Consider the following 16,945-nt stretch of genomic DNA (forward strand, 5'->3'; position numbering starts at 1 on the left):
ATATGCGTAACCAGCACCCTTTTATATGTGCAACCATTGCCCTCTTGAGGTAAGATTCACGTACTGTCATTTAAAATTAGTAGAAAGCTTGAGGAAACTTTGGGTCATGGTCAGATATTTAGAGAACAACCCTTCTGTTGCCTCCATTAAACTATTTAAAATGCAATGTCATATTTTTTGTGTGTATTGGATGAGTTTAACCTCACTGAGGCTACTCACAGACTGACTGCCACATCAATGACAACTATGGTCAACAGAAGTTCATTTTACAAAACTAATTTTCCAGAGGAAACTCTTCAAACAAGTAGTTACTGTAAATAAAACGGATGGCTTGGCTGTATATACTCACCCGCAGTTTTAATTGTTTTCCAAAAGATATCTTTGAAAGAAAAATCACCAATAAATGTAATCGCAAATAATAATAATGATCACAACAAAAGCAATGAATAGATAAAGATGTGAAGACATTGATAATATTTAATCATTATGCACAGCAATACATAAGAGAATGGCAACAAGGTTTACAAAGGCAAAAAAGATGAGGTTTATGACATGACATACACTCCTAAAACAAACGATAATAAAATGTTTTTACTCAATGGTTTCAAAGTGATCCTACTTGAAAGATGCTTTGAGCACCCCTCAATATTAAAACACAAAATGTAATGTTTCATGTGACTGAAAGGATTTAACAATTCAAACACTGCAGATTTGGTAGATCTCCAATTTACATATTTGCAACATGTACTCAAGAGTGAGCACATATGCCCTTGAAAACGATGGGGAATTTTTATCAGTTACTCCAAATTAAATCTTTGGGAATAGATGACAGTATCAAAACTTCAGTCCTCTGTGAGAGAAGTGCAACTAGTATTATTAACAAATATTATTAATCTGGGACAGTCTATCTCACACAGCTCTAACACATTAATCAGTGACCGGTGTGTCCAGGTGAACTCTCATCTGTGGGAGAAATTTTTGTAATTCTTTTATGTTCCAGGTTTAATACCATTGAGCTGATCTTACAAAGGGTCTTTTAAAAATGTATTGATCTTATTGTCACAAATTAAGCAGTGTGGCCAATTCACTAATAACTAATATCTTATCACACCGATTTTGATGTTTTCTTTAAGCAGGCCCATAAAATCAGAGTAACGAGAAATGCTAGGAAGATTGATTTGATAATAATCATGTCCTCAAGCGGACAATACCTTTAACTGATAAGACCTTACATTTAACCAATGATATATAATGACTTAAGGAGGGATTTCTGCAATTAAATAGCAGGGTGGAAACTTGACATTGAAGGACTGGAAAAGCAAAGTTCCAGTAAACATACAAAACTAGAAACCTACCTGTGTGTAGATACCCACTGATTCCTGTCTATTTTTTTTCTAAAAACAAGAAATGTTAGTCAGAAACATATACATCCCACGTTAAAGCCTGTCTACGACATTAATGTGGAATGTAGTTGTAAATGTGACATTACCAGTGTGAGCAACAAAGGAGTGAATTGATCGCTACATTTTTCGCAGATATCTGCAGGAACTGTTCATTTGACATGTAGACAGTCACACAAGAAATCTTAGACATGGACAGTACCTTGAAAAATCGTTCATTTGGCAAACTATTTTTAAATGTATTTATTTATTCTCGCAATAATTATTTTTTTCCCGCAAACATTCATGTTAAAAAGTAAAATGAATTAAAAGTATTCCTGACTCTGTGAGGCTGTGTCATCAGCACCTTGTACACTGGTGGGCTGATGAATCGTGGTCACCTCTCCAGGTCAGTGGTGTGGTGCGTAACAGTTAAGAGTCAAGACATAAACAAAATGTAGTGCCCCAGCCGCTGTTGACCGCTGGAAGAGGAAAATTCATTGTTCTGCACTACTATGACAGTAAATATCATCAGAATTACGCTCATCCAAAAGTAAGACGAGGATAATCCAAACTTTCCTTATATTCTACATAATGTAAAAAAAAGTTAAAAAACACTATTCAATCATACATAATAGTATAAATAAAGCAATTCATCCACACTGCCCTGCAGGACACACAGACACGGCCACCAGAGCCTAGCTGGGGCAAATAACATAATGATAAATTCCTCTTTCTCTTGACAACATATCACTGTGCGTTCATCACTGCTCTCCATGCTGTCACGCCTGGCTTCCCGCCTCCCACGTCATTGCAGTGAAGTCCATGTCTGTGAGCGTGACAGTGAACGGAGCCTCCACTCTCTCCGGCTCCACGCGCTCCTGTACTCTCCCCGTGCTGTTCAAATTGTTCACTCTCCAGGAATTCAGAGGTCGAATCGCTTTCTGAAAGCGCTGCGAAAAAGAAGCAAGAGACAGTCATAAAGCTTCCAACAGATATCTAAACAGGCGCAGCAGTGACAGTCGGTTGGAGCTATACTATTTAGTGTGACAGCGGCAGAGGTGTAACCAGACCTCACAGTGACAAAATGACAAAGTGGTGGTACTGACGTCTTTCAGTGTTCCAGTTTCCTTGCAGATGGCCACAATGGCCCAGATGAGAATCTGCAGACAGCAGGTCGCACCCATGCACACGCCCAGCGCTTTACCCCACCGTGGGTACACATAGGACCCGTAGTGGAGCGATGTGTTGTACATCTCGATGAAGATGTACGTCAGGATGAACTACAGCAGCAAGAGGAGAGGCGAAGAGTGAACAGAGGAATGTTTCATCTTCACAAAAAGCCACAGTGGCAACAGAAAGAGAGAGACTGAGAAGGCCAGCAGAGACATGCTGCAGGGGGAACTCAGATTGAATGTCAGTTTCTCCTTTTGAATTATTCACTGCTGTTGTGAACATTTTTTCAGCACAGCAGGCTACATTTCAAATGAATGATGTTATTTTAGTTTCTTTGACCTTTTTGTAACAGTTGGTAATTTGATTGATCATACTTTCGTCTCCTTCCATTTCTGATAAACTATTCAGCCATTTACGGGGGTATTTTTATCTCTCTGGGACAGCTCAATGTCTCACCCCTCATCAAATTACCCTTTGAAAGTACAACAATACATGACAATAAACACACCATCGACCTTATTGTAGATGGTAATTCTGCTTAAGGCAACATACAGAAAAGAGTGGCAGAAATAAGAGAGGAAGTGGTGAAACATGGATTGTGCAATATATGCATAATATTATATGTAGTGTATATGATATGTGCTTTAGTTAACGGTGCTGGTAGAGAAGGTCATAGCTGGACATTATGTACTTAGTAATAGTGATAATTCTTAATTTGTCAAAATAATCTTAATAAAAAAATCTATATTTTGTTTCTAACATAACATAATAAATTATTGATAAATTAATCTCAAAAGAAATGTTCCTTATCCCCTCCTAAGCAAACAAGCTCAGTAGTTTTTTTTGCGATGCTTCATAGAGGCTGTACTGATTTGTATCCAGTACTCACATCATGTGATGTGAGGCAGTTTGAAATATTAAAAGAATCAGTAACATAATGGATCAAATAAGTGTGAGAATTGCTAAGAACCAAAAGGAGGGGATTTGCCATTAACCAGTGACCGCTTAAGGAATTTCAGCCACAGCAACAGATGAACCAAACTGTCAGACCATATTAAAATCTACACTTGACAAAATATGCTGTCCTACTCTTTCATTGTGGCAACAAAGTAAAAATTTTCATTGCTTCTGTGTAAGGTGCTATAAGAGAAGACAAACCCATTTTTTTTCACTTTTTAAATGGCTCTAACGTCCAACAGCGTCCACCAGGTGCCTTATTTCACCACCATAAAACCTATAAATGTCAGTGCATTTACACTTTAGAAAAGATCAACTAACACGATAGGCCAGTTAATTCAAATAATACTAATAACAGATGACCGATGCTGATGTCAGATTGTAGCTGCATCTACCAGTAACAGATGTCAAAACTACCATGTCTACTCACCAGCAGAAGAAACGGAGTGAAGAAAACCCAGCACGCTTTGAAGTAGAGCAGAACTTTGCTGCACCAGGGGGGCAGTGGCGGATCATATCAATAATGTCTTGACAAAACTGGTTGACCCCTAATAAGAAAGGTTCATTAAGAGATGCATTTTAGGAACCCTGGAAAAGATACTGGGACAGGATAACATAACAGAAAATGTGTTCAATTTATCATTAAGAACATAATGGAGACATGATGTGAAATACAGCAGCTAAAAAAACTGCTTGATGTCAGTGCAGTTTTAAAATAGAAACTGGATTTGCTTTGTAGCCTTCACAACACAGCAAGTCAAGTTTCTCCTCTTTCACAACTAAACATCATGTGTCCTGGATGACTCAGACTCATATAGAGGAGTGATGTTGTGTTAGAGATGGGCTACCATAGAAGAAGGAGATGCCAATGCACATGAAGAGGGTGATGATGATGAGGCCGAAACTAGTGCTGAAGGAGTCAATGAGAGTGAACCAGTAAATCCCTCCCTATGAAGACATAGACAGCATGGGAAATGTGAGTCTGATGACAGAGAAGATGCATTTGCTACACTTTTTCACTTACTACAGTTCAATCAAAAACGCACTCACATCACTCACTAACAAGAGACCCAAAAGGTAGAAGCAAAAACACAGCGTGCCCAGGAACAAGGACTTGTGCAGCGTGTTTTGTCTGAGCTGTGGAAACTCGTCCAGCACAGCAGTGGTGATGCCCTCCATGTTTCCAAACTGTGAGGCAGCAGAGCAGAAGATGTACTGTACATGCAGAGGGGGATTGTATTTTTGCCAGTATCAAACATACAGTTGATAAAGTCTGCAGCCTTACCAGTGTATCAATCCCCAGCATAAAGAGCATGAGGAAGAACAGGATGGACCAGAACACTGAGCCTGGCAGTAGAGCAAGGGCTTCTGGGTAAGCAACAAAGGCCAAACCAGGACCTGAAGCAAAAAAAAAAAAAAAGAAATACATGTAGGTCACTTAGTATAACATGCAAGTTTAAAGTTTAGTAGTAGTAGTAGTCAGTGAGAAAGACTAGAATAAATTCAGATGTGAATATTTTTATAAAGAAGTACACAAAAATACACACATAAGCCATAATACACAAATGAAATGAAATGACAACTACACACAAGTGAGATTTTTATTGTATTAATTGGTCAAAGTAACTACCTGTATCTGCCACCTCTCCAACAGGCACTCCCTTCCTCCATGCCATGTGACCCAGGATTGAGAATATAGCAAATCCTGAAAAGAAGCTGGTGCTGCAGTTTCCTGTTGTGATAATCAGAGTGTCCCTGAAATCAAAAGAGCCACGATTAAGACTGAAGCTATCATGACTGCAGCAAGAGAGCAAACGTTGGAGCACAGTTCCCCAAACTCACCTGATCACGTTGTTGTCAAACTTATTGTAAGAGGCCATAGAAAGCAGCCCTCCAACTCCAATGCCTAAGGAGTAGAAGATCTGTGAGGCTGCGTCATTCCACACCTGCAATGTTCAGACAGAAATATGCTTTAAACAATGACAATACCTGCTGTTATTTATATATATTTATATAGCAGCAACAAAGCATTGAGTTCACACACTCCTCAACCTTATATGTGCTAGTCTACCATCAAGAAGTACCTGTGCATTAGCTAATCGGTTCCAGTCTGGTGTGAGGTAGAAAGCAACACCTTGAAGAGAGCCCTCCAGTGTAGCACCTCTGATGATCAGAACGATGAGCACAAAATATGGGAAGGTGGCTGTGACATAAACCACCTGAAGACCCAGACAACATAGACAAGTTTTAGGCCGGCAAGTTATGGCAGCAAAGGGCAGGATTGTATGTGCGTGTATGTGAGTTGACAATAAGAACATTGTGTTGATTCACCTTGCCAGAGCTGCGGATGCCCTTGAGCATACACAGGAATATGATGATCCAGGAGGCCAGGAGGCACAGGGCCAGGGGCCACCGGACACGGCCCGGGTCATGAAGGCCCTCACTGTTTACTACCCCCAGCACTCGCTCACTGCAAGAAAACACAAGTCAAAAACAAACATATATTACAGCACACCTATTACCACACCTATTGCCGCACTTAATACACATTCACTGACACAAAATAAACAGAGTGCAGTTGTTAGGCTGGATTAATAAGTGGCTATGAAGACATTTGTCTGAGGAAGGAGACCATTATTCATACTATTGAGTTCAAATAAGTTTCTTCAATGTTTACCAGCAATAAAAATCATTGTAGTCCAGTGCTATAAGTGCTCTGAGAGAATAGCACTAAAGAAGAAGGAGAATAATCTAAGTAATATTTTCTTATTTTATCCTTATCTATAAATATTCACACATTATGTGCTGTGACACAAGGATAATCAGAGCTGCTAAAAGCCTTCATAATGTATAATTATAATATAAGGTATAATGTAATATACAATGTATTACCAATCAAAGGGCATTACCAATATGATTATAATACTTCGCAATATAAAAAAAATGGCCAATGCTAATAGCTTTATCCATTTTTAGGCTGTAAAGTCTTATGAACATTGTGCTCTCTGTAATCATAACAGTTAAAGAGTGTGGTTGTCACGTGCCCTAACATCACAGCTCACTTTCTTCCTTAAGGCAACGGTGTAGTGGCAGCCACAGTGTGTTGTTTTGGATCAGCCCTTACACCATTTTCACTGATGTAACACTTTATCATCTAGACATGAAGCTTGGTATTTATGCCATTATAAGCATTAATCTGTGTTGGTCCTGAAGTCCCAATATTTTCAGTAGGAATGTTCTTACCAAAATGTTTTTTTCTCTTTTTTTTTATTCTCTTTGTATTTTTTCTCTTCTAAAAGCCCACCATGCCTTTTTTGAAAGTAGGCTCTGGTAATAGGGTCAACAAACAGTCTGACTTACAGGTGATATCTGGCCTCAGACCGTACCTTTTGGTTTGTTTGCTGTACATAAATAAACCCCTGCTTTCACTCGAAGCAGACAGTAAGCTGTCATCATGGCACTATGGCTGACCATGACAACTCTTTCACCATGTTCACAGCACCATACAATCTTTCATGCAAGATGTATTCTGAGAACTGAGGAATAACTGTGATACTTTACTTATTAAGTATTATAACCATCATGCCTTACAACTGCTGTTATAAAACATCATAATGGTTGATATTTGCAAGTTTAAAGTCTTATATATTGTGCAGGTGTTATACAGAATAATATATCATATTTACAGGAATCAACAGTAAGGTGTGGCCATAAAGTTCCTGGTCTTGTTATCTGAAAAGGTGACAGTTTAAGTCCAGTAAACAATACTGGTGCTTGTTGGAAAAAGTCGCAAAATGTATTTACACAAGGTTTGTGTTTACTGCCAGAGTCTAAAGAAGCCTAAGGTAATAAAACAGCCTGTATACATTGGCAAAGCAGGTTTGATTTCTTCAAATATGAGAGGTGGTGAGTGATTGTGTAAAAAGAAAAACAAACAAAAAAATCACTTACTTCCAGAAGATTTCTGTGGGGCTGAGGGTTTTACCAGTGGAGCTATTCCCAGTGCTGTTACAGATACCTGCATTAGCTATAGCATCACAGGACCAGGGCAGAGGGCTCTGGAAGGAGCTGCCCAGGTAGTAAAACGTCCACGCTATGATGACGTTATAGTAGAGACACACCAGCGTGGACACACAGAGCATCCCAATGCCAATACCTACAAGAAATTACAAAAGAAAGGCCTTGAGTATCTCAGAAAAACAAACTATTGTGTTGGGCATTGTATATAAGTTGGATTCATTTAATGTAGATGTAGCTATGAACCTCCTTGTTCTACTTGCAGAAACAATCATTGAATATACCTCGGAGTGTATCGTCCAAATTACAGCATTCAAGACATCCGACATTGCAGACCTTATAAATTTTCTTTTGTCACACTTGGAAGCGTCTCTCTTAATTCAACCTGCCAGGTTGCTGATCATTTCAAATTCAAAATACAAAGCTCACTATTTTTGGGCTTGAAGAAAGTTCCTGCAGGTCTCTTTCTCTGATGTTTATATTTAGCAGCTGTGTTGTTTAGGATTGGCCTCATGACGCACAGTATAGTGATGAGGTGGCAATCTGATGTGAGTCAGCAAGTTATTTTCCTGGACTATTAGTCTGGATTGACTGGTAATACTGCCAGTTTGAGATCTGTTCATGCAAATCATTACATTGTGGTTCAGACTGGATGCTCAAGATTCCTAGAAAATTAAGACAGTGCTGTGATCAGATATCGTTACAATACTTAACATTTTCTGGCTAATTAGAATTGAGTATAAACTAACAATAAATTACCACACTGCCATGATCATCTCTAAAAGTTTCCAAGATTGTGACACTGGCTCACAATGTATGTGAGTGTGTAGTTACTGGGGTAAGAAGCCTGAGAGAACAGGTCATTACCTTTGAGTAGAGGGCAGCATTTCCACACAGTGATGGGGCCAGCCGCTCCATACTGGCCTAAACTCAGCTCCATGAGAAACAGTGGAACACCCGTAACAAAGAGCATGATGAAGTAGGGGATGAGAAACACACCTGTGAATATTAGAAATAGGTCAGTGTGAGGAAAGGGTGGTGCTGGGAGAGACATCCGAGGTATTGATTTGGTTTGTTCAGCTTGAAGCAGACAGCCTGTAGAGGCGGGTTAGCGTCTGTCTACTGTAGGTGGCAGCTTCACGGACATTATTCTGCTTTACTGCTCCAACATGTTTGATTTCAGATGAACACGCACAGTATTTAAGGCTGGGTTAAACAGGCAGACCACATGTCTGGTGTGCAATCAAGGAAGAAAACACTGTCTCTACTTATAGGATTAGTAAACGCTTTGTGTTTTAGCTCCAAGTACCAAGGCTGCCATGGAGAGCTCTGGGCTGGGTGTGCAAATCAAGCCAGCACAATTAGCAGGACAGCACACACCCAAGGGCAGGGCACAGAGTGTCTCTTGCCCAAATGAGTGTAACAAATTATTACAGACATACCACCTGGCATTTAAAGCATTCGATACTTGACAGGGAAATGGACATGCACACAAACTGCTCACCTCCTCCATTGCGGTAACAAAGATAGGGGAACCGCCACACGTTCCCCAGTCCCACACAGTATCCAATACAGGAGAGCAGGAACTCATACTTCCCTCCCCACTGCTCCCTCGGGACAGCTGGGGTTGGAGTGGGTGCAGGACTTGGAGGTCTGGATTCAATCTGTGACTGCAGCACAGGTGTAGCTGTCGGGTTGTAGCCATTTTGAGAAACGGTATGTCCGTTCAAATGTCCTGAACTCTAGAAAAAAAAAAGGACATTGTTAACGCAGTGAAATCAGAGAGGCAATATTCAGTAATACAGATATCAGTGCAAATCTGTAATTTTTTTTTCATGATAAGGTTGTCTAAAATGTTTCTACATACTGCAAAAATGATACGATCTAGTTACAGCTCAGATGTGCTGGAGGTGATCTTTTATTTCAACTGTAAAACAAGCTTTGTGTGAGGTCTACCCTGTCGGTTGATCTAACTCATGAGATGTTCAAAACTATCAACTGGACTATTCATTCTTTCTTCTCTTCTGCAGGCAATCCATTTCTAGACAAGAGAGGAACTGTTTTCTCATGTCAGGTTACAGGGAGGAAGTCTGATTAAGATAACAGCTTCTGCTTTATGTGCTGTTACTGTCATTGTTATATGTTTAAACGTTAATAATCTATCAGTGACGCAAATACAATTAACATACATTCATCAAATTTATGTTGAAGTTTTAAGCCATCCAAAATATATTGTCTCTGAGATTTCTTACACCAGGTTTCATATACACAAGAAAGGTGTCTCTATGTCTCTATGCCTGTTAACATGTTAACAGGCATAGAGACATTGATGTAGGAACTAGGAAGTTGAGGTACTGCACAATGTAACTCTTTTGACAAGAGAAGTAACAGAGGAGTGTGTACAACCAATTGCCTGAAGTAAACCAACAGAAGAGGGCTGAATAAGACTCAATGAATGGCATTAAAGGCCGTCCTAAAAGAAGAGTGTTTAATCATCAGCTTCATCATCTCCATCATCATTTAGAAATGCAGTACATCTCTACTAACTTATGAGCTGAGACATAGCAGGGGCTGGTAATGTTGCTATTATTGTTTGAAAAATTACTCAGTTATGAAGTATAAAGCTATTAATCAATTATAAAAGTAGTTAACTAATACTTCTCTATCATTTCACAAATCCATTTATCAACTAATTATTCTTAAAAATCTAAAAAAACAAACAAACTTACATTTACTCAAGACTTTTTATGTTTGCACCATATATTACATAAATAATGCATTGCATAATTATATGGCACAAACCTACAATTCAAATGACATGTTGAATAATTCCCCTCAGTCTGTTTTCTGTGGTGTAAAACCCTGAGAAAAGTTTGGACAAACACATCTGTCGAGTGACTCAGGCTCTGCTGTCCACAGTGCGTCTGCTCTGCTGCGGCTGAAGACAAACCTGGGAGCTCAGAGCAATGTGGACGGACAGGTTAGACTGCTTCACCCCAACAACTTTTATCTTTCCCTTTAACTTTCTTTTCCCGGTAGGTGAAATTAAATCGCCCGTAAAGGGCTTCCACGTTGGTTAGAGAGACAAACCTACTTCTTAAACCCACACAGAGATATGGCTGTTGTGGTTTCAGCGGTAAAGAGCCCAAAACCTCCGCTCATACCTGCGATGTGTTTGTACTGGCTACAGCGGGGCTCCCGGGTGCTGCTTTGCCGCTGTCGTCCTGCATTTCCCCGCGGCAGAAGTGGCGCTTCACTATTTGATTTATCGCTCGGTGGTCCACATTTTAGAAGGAAAAGTCCTCTCGGAAAGTTCAGCACTTTGGTGTAGTTTTAGCGGCCGGTAAAGAGCAGCCGTCGGTCGGCGTTAAAGGAGAGTGACACCGCAGGGAGGCATCAGCGATGACGATAAGGAAACAGGCCGGTGAAGCGCAGGGAGGCAGGGCGCAGGTGCGGCAGAGACACGGCGGAGGACAAGACACCTCCTCCTAACCTGCAGTTTTTTTTTTTTTTCAGATGAAGTCAGGGTTGATTCAAGGATGTTTTGAGAGGGGCAATTCAAGGGCAGCTAACTGGGGTGGGCAACTTGATAATTTCTTATCAGGAAAAAATGCTTTTTTTAAAGGGGCTGTAGCCAAACTATTCACGTTATTGTGAAAAGAATATGTGAGGGGGAGTTTTGCTATCCTGTCTCTGTCCAGTGTTAAATATACCATCACTTCTAAAGCTACTGTCTGGTCTTTGTGACCCCTTACATACACAGAGATGTAAAAATAACAGTTTGTGGTTTTGTCAGAGTGGTTACACACTGGACTTTTTTTTGACAAACAACACCTTTGTGCAGTGCCTCCACTGATGACATGCTCTTTCCAAACCTGACCGCACCCGGCTGTAATCATGGGTATGATCAGAGATTCAACACACTTTTTACCTGTCAACCCCTAGAGGTCATTAAAAGCAATTCTTACCTTCTACACAATGTGTCTATTGGAGTATAGTCACTCTTTAGAAAAACTAAAATTGTACTCATTGTTTTCTCTTTGAGAAATTTGACTAATTTCCCTCTGTCTATGCATGATATTCTGTGAAGTCTGTAAAATTTGGACAGTACAAATTTAAATGAATTATTAAAAAGATCTCTAAAGAAAAAGACAATATCTGTCTGTATGTAAAAGATCAGACCTGGTGTGATGACATGAACTTTAGTAAATGCACATTTCTTTTTCTAACAGTTAGATTGTGTCATTGACAGGTAAAGTTAAAAAACAAAGTGTCTTCGTGTGAGAAGAACGTAGAAGAAATGAGGTTTCACTTGGAGAAGCTACAAATCTTGTGTTAATCTGCCTGTGTGTGACAGAGAGAGAGGGGGAAGGACAGACAGAGAGAGAAGCAGCATCTGACCACACTTGTCAATGCAACTTCCTGGGGTGTGATGAGTGAGACAGAGCTACATTTGAAAGTAATCAACCACAGGCATTCAGCAATAGCATTCAGTATGACAACTAAAGAAGCAGCTGCACAGCATAGACTAGCTCCCATTATCAATACCAAAGGAACATAAACATGTTATGGATTGATCAACACTTCAGATAGAGCAGTTCCTCCTTGGTGCATTGAATGTAAAGAGTTTAATGTCCTTGACAGCTAAACAGAAACATGACATACTCTGTGACTAAACCAAGAAAACAAACAAATACTTGTAACAGCTTTTACCTTCACTAGCCTATAGGTATTGTCCACATTAGTCTTGATGGTGTGATGTTGGGTGTCTATTTTTCTTTCTTAGTAGCCACTCACAAACTCTTTAATCCACATAAGCTCATGATGCTTCTCTAAATCCATCCAATCTGTTGGGTGTCTATACTTAACAGCACTACTCAACAAATCTAGGTCAATATATGGCACAGTGAAGCTACACAGTTGCTGCTTGTGCAGACCAATAATGGCCACAACTGGACCTTTAAAGAATCATATTATTTTAAAATAAAGATTTAGTCAGATGTAGCTAACATCTTCATAACAGCACACTGAGGCGGAATAAACCAAAACTGGATGAGAGATTGATGAAGTGAGAAGCATTGAGGATTTCACCAGGAAAATGGAAGTCCAAGACCAACTGAAGAGCGACTGGAGCCGGTATTTTTGCAATCAGTCACCAATGGAGATCGATACAAGTGCAAACTACTGTCTTCTCTGCAGTGATCTGAGAAGCAACTCTGTAAAGCTGGAGAGCAGTTCAGATCCATACAGCAGCACCTGGACCGACACTGAGCCAGCAAGGTTTAAGAGTTGCAACAGTCGGTCGTTTGCCATGGATGCAAGGATAAGACTAGACCATTTGAAGTCAGGGTGTAAGTCCCCCTCACCTTGCTGTGCCATGGATGGGCCATTGTACAACTATAACTGTCAAAAAGACATCTTGGACACTGAGCCAAAAGAAGAAGAGTCTGCTCTGGACTTGGTAGAGCTCCTTGATGTAGACGATGATGAGCAGGATGAAGAGAGCTGGTTAGTAGCATCAGACCATCAATGATATTCTTTTGAGAGTGTGGTAAAAAAAAAAAAATGTGTTTCATTTTTCTGTCTTCACTGTGGTCAGACTTTAGTTAGGGACAATGTCTAATGTAAAAATGAAAGGAAGCTAGGTTTGATCTATTGTCCAAGTCACTACACAATTGAAAAGATATGTAAAGGAGCTAGAATGGTGGAGCTTTGAAAACTGTTCAGTCTCTTTTCTACCTGTGAGTGAATGTCGTCTCTTATTCCTCACAGGTTATATGAGTCTCCAAAGAAGCAGGTGACTGTGGAGAAAACAGAGTCTGCTCTCACATGGTGTCGACATGTCCTAGACAACCCCAGTCCTGAGATGGAGGCAGCATGTCGTCTGCTGATAAATAGGCTTGATGAAAGTAAGCAAGCAGCACCTAGGCTCCATCAAATCAATCAAATTGTTTTGATTCAAAAAAAAAAAGATTTTTCTGAGGGGCGATCATCCTGGTCACAGGTTTACTTTATGCTCACTTTCTGTATTGTCAGGATCAAGCAGTCACTTCTACAGACGTCCTGCAGTTTTTCATCATACTGACACTGTTTGCTCTTTTATGGACAAATCATCTGTCAACACGACACGGCACACCTCTGACAGTTTAGGTAATATAGTGATTACAGCTTCAGGATTCTCAACTTCTTTTTATACAAATAACCTGAGATATTCTTTATAATTCATCAACATTGATCAGTATTTTAGTTGAATATTTTGCATTTATTAATCTTCACAGATAACAGTGATCTGAGCAACTCCCATGACTCCATCAACACAAACTACAGACTGGATGACATCACAGATGTCCACATTATGGCTCGTATACAGGAGGCCAGTGGGTGTAGAGGAATCTTTTTGATTATTTAGTGTATACTGTATACTCACTGAACGTTGGGTAGAGATAACTTGAGTCTGTCTTCCAGGTTTACGACAAGACTATGTTTCTACGCCTGCTGCTGCTTCACCTTGGAGAAGCCCTGAGTCACCAGCGATGCTTCCGTGTTATTTTAACACCACATTAGAAAATGTTGATGACTTCACTCCAGGAAATAAAACTGAGGTTTCATCTTCCTCTCGCTGGCAGCCTGCTCGGTTGTCACTGAGCTCTTCCTCTTCCTCACCAACATCAGCTGCTGAGCAGAACTGCCAAAGCCCAAACCTGGCCAGACTTCACCAGCAAGTCACCCAGTTCAAGCTGCTTAAACTCGCTCAGAATCAAGGTAAACAGAACAGGCACAGTCTGACATCTACAGACACTCTGTATTCTGTTTTTAATTACACCCTGCTATATTATCAGATCATCAGATCATCATATTATCAGACACCACGTTAGACTGGTGTAAGGCGTTATCATTATTGATTGATTGTGATTGAATAATCTCAGCTTTCGTGTGTGGTGGGTGAGGTCTCAGCCAAACAAAAAGCCTGTTTGTGGCTTTAATGAGATTTTCATGATCCCTAGATCAAATAGTTTTTTAGTAATAGGACTTTTTAAAGAAGTACTTCATTAATTTCAGTTTTTAGGTAGACAGTGAGGCAGAAGAAATAGAGATACTGAATCACTTTGGAACAGGATAATAATGAGATGATATCCAATTAATAAATTTTTTTTGTATAAAAGTTACTCCTATGATAAAGTTCATAATAAAAACATTTTCCAGTTTGGTAAAACCCTAGAGAAACTGCACCTACAAACACAATGTTTTGGAAAAAACCCTGATGTGTTTTGCAGCAACATCACCAGGCAGGACCAGGTCGCCTGCACGGACCAGCCTCCGCTCCCTCCAGGCTGTTAGGAACAGCCGAAGTTTAGACACAGACAGCTGCCACCCTGCTGATGAAATAGTTCATCCTCCATCAGGTTTGGATCTCTTTCCTCACATTTCAAAAAAACAAATGAAAAAAGGTCCAAATTGGTCTGATTCGGTAAAGTTACATGAGAGCTGAAACAGAGACACGTAGCACAGTTACAACAATTTCAGAAAAAAAACCTCTGATTGTTTTCCTAGGTGTATCATCTACCAGAATGGGGTCAAGTCACTGGTCTCCATCACTTTCTGCAGCATCCATGAACTCCAGTGTTTTGTTGCAATCGGTGAGAGACTCCTCAGTCCGGGTCCCAGCCATGAAGAGACTGCAGAGGTCTCAGTCTCTCAGCCCCTGCAGGATTCCTCACCCTGCTAAAGGATACCTGTCTGTACATGGACGTGTTTTTGCCTCACCTGAGAGGTCGACCGTTGTAGCTTGGGCCAGAAATGCACCATCCACTTAACGGTGAAAGAAGTCAACAGTGAATCCCTGAGACGTATTATGATGAAGTATAATTAAAACATAAAGAAGTCCATGTAATATTTTGTAATAATTGTATGGTTGTTGAGTCTGCATAATCATATACATATCTTTACACTGTGAAGGAATTAGAGTCTGCATTACAATCTTTTATTTCATGGCATGTTGCTTTTGGGGGAAGATATTGTATATACGACATTTGTGTGAACTTTTCATGCCAGAGTGTGAAGCTGAAAGTGTTGCATCCTGGAGGGGTGGATTTTATATAACTAAGACCTCTGTTGTGTTGTCTGAACAAAAACCTAAATAATGTGAACTATTATAAGAGTGTGAAGTCAGAAGAATGTAGAAATGTCAGCAACCTTGTTCTGCTGATAAACTGACCCGTCTGAGATGCCCTTGAATCAATGACAGTGAAGACTAACGTTCCTTTCTGTGCTGCAGGACTCAGTACTGTATGTTCTGTACTATCAGTCATTTTTCGAGCATGCTGCACTCAAGCTCAAATAATTCTTAGGACGGATCATATAATGCGTCAACAGACGTAGTAGCACAATGTGATGAATTGAAAGTTTATCAGTGTAGGTCACAAACTGATTTGCTTAGATGTTGATTTGAATGTGGAAGTGCAGTTATACTTTGCTTTAGATTGCAGAATGGGCTGTTTTCTGCAGAGCTGTTGCAACAGGAAGTGGGCCGCTTGCTGTCACGTAAGAGACACTAAACAGGTAACCTATGCATAATAGGAAACTAGCTTGTTGCCAGGAAACAGAGGTACAGCTTCTTCTGAATATGTACTCAGTGTCATTCACTTCTTCAGTGGAGGCTACAATTTGTTGATAATTTGTGCTGAAAACATGATGTGGTTCAACACAACCAATGGATTTTCAGTTCAACTGTTTTCCAGATCTTTTTTAAAATTCAAAACTACCTGAATCCTTCCAGAAGAGCATTTTTAGCACTTGACATTGAATGAAGTGACTATTAAATGGGAAATGCCTTTAGATCTTTGTATACAGCACAGGTTTAGTACATGGTATAATTTGTCTCAGGGAAGCTACATTTCTCTCATGTTGCTACATGTCATGTAAGGTCCAATACCGTGTTTACATTGCTGTGGTTTTCAGCCTTTTCAGTCTTTTATTCATAGCAAATCTATCAGTCTGTTCAGTCTCTTTGATACCTTGTCATCTTTTTGTGCCTGAGTGGGATCCAATGAGCCGTACATAGTGAACAAATAAAGTGCTTAAGGAATGACCTCTATGTTCAAATGTTTATCATAATGAACTGGTGAAGAAATGAGTGGATTAAAGTAGCTGAGATGACACATTTGACGAAGAGGTTTTGCTCTTGTGTTTGCACTTTTGGGAGCCTGCTTATTACCCTTCATTACACAAAAATATCAAAATGAAGTCAGTCGGTCCAAAATAATTTGAAACCGAGACATTTCATAGTGTGTATACTGGAGGTACAGAGTGGTGCTGGAGTACCCTCTGCTGTTCAATGTGAGCTTTGTTTATGAATTCAGAAATAGCTAAAAAAACAAACAAAAAAAAGGGTTAGGGTATTTGTTATTGCTGATAAA

At 39.9% G+C, this 16,945-nt stretch overlaps 2 protein-coding genes across 2 annotated transcripts; one reads left to right on the forward strand and one right to left on the reverse strand.

Moving 5' to 3' along the window:
* Positions 1 to 1,628: 1,628 nt before the first annotated feature.
* slc6a7 (solute carrier family 6 member 7) lies at positions 1,629 to 11,467 on the reverse strand. Its single transcript, XM_056398371.1, is given in 15 exon segments — positions 1,629 to 2,332; positions 2,489 to 2,662; positions 3,943 to 4,013; positions 4,016 to 4,060; positions 4,361 to 4,460; positions 4,563 to 4,700; positions 4,798 to 4,910; positions 5,143 to 5,267; positions 5,355 to 5,458; positions 5,597 to 5,731; positions 5,844 to 5,982; positions 7,464 to 7,668; positions 8,397 to 8,528; positions 9,034 to 9,271; positions 10,694 to 11,467. Coding segments are annotated over 15 exon segments (1,956 nt in total). The 5' UTR covers positions 10,760 to 11,467; the 3' UTR covers positions 1,629 to 2,161.
* A 1,160-nt stretch (positions 11,468 to 12,627) lies between these two features.
* Positions 12,628 to 16,826, forward strand: LOC130182805 (SLAIN motif-containing protein-like). The gene is made up of 7 exons (XM_056397955.1): positions 12,628 to 13,037; positions 13,302 to 13,438; positions 13,566 to 13,679; positions 13,808 to 13,906; positions 13,995 to 14,291; positions 14,816 to 14,932; positions 15,081 to 16,826. Exons 1-7 carry the CDS (start codon positions 12,628 to 12,630, stop codon positions 15,341 to 15,343), a joined length of 1,437 nt encoding a protein of 478 aa, XP_056253930.1. The 3' UTR covers positions 15,344 to 16,826.
* The last annotated feature ends 119 nt before the right edge of the window (positions 16,827 to 16,945 follow it).

Source organism: Seriola aureovittata, chromosome 15 (genome assembly GCF_021018895.1).
Source record: "Seriola aureovittata isolate HTS-2021-v1 ecotype China chromosome 15, ASM2101889v1, whole genome shotgun sequence".
Classification (NCBI taxonomy): domain Eukaryota; kingdom Metazoa; phylum Chordata; class Actinopteri; order Carangiformes; family Carangidae; genus Seriola; species Seriola aureovittata.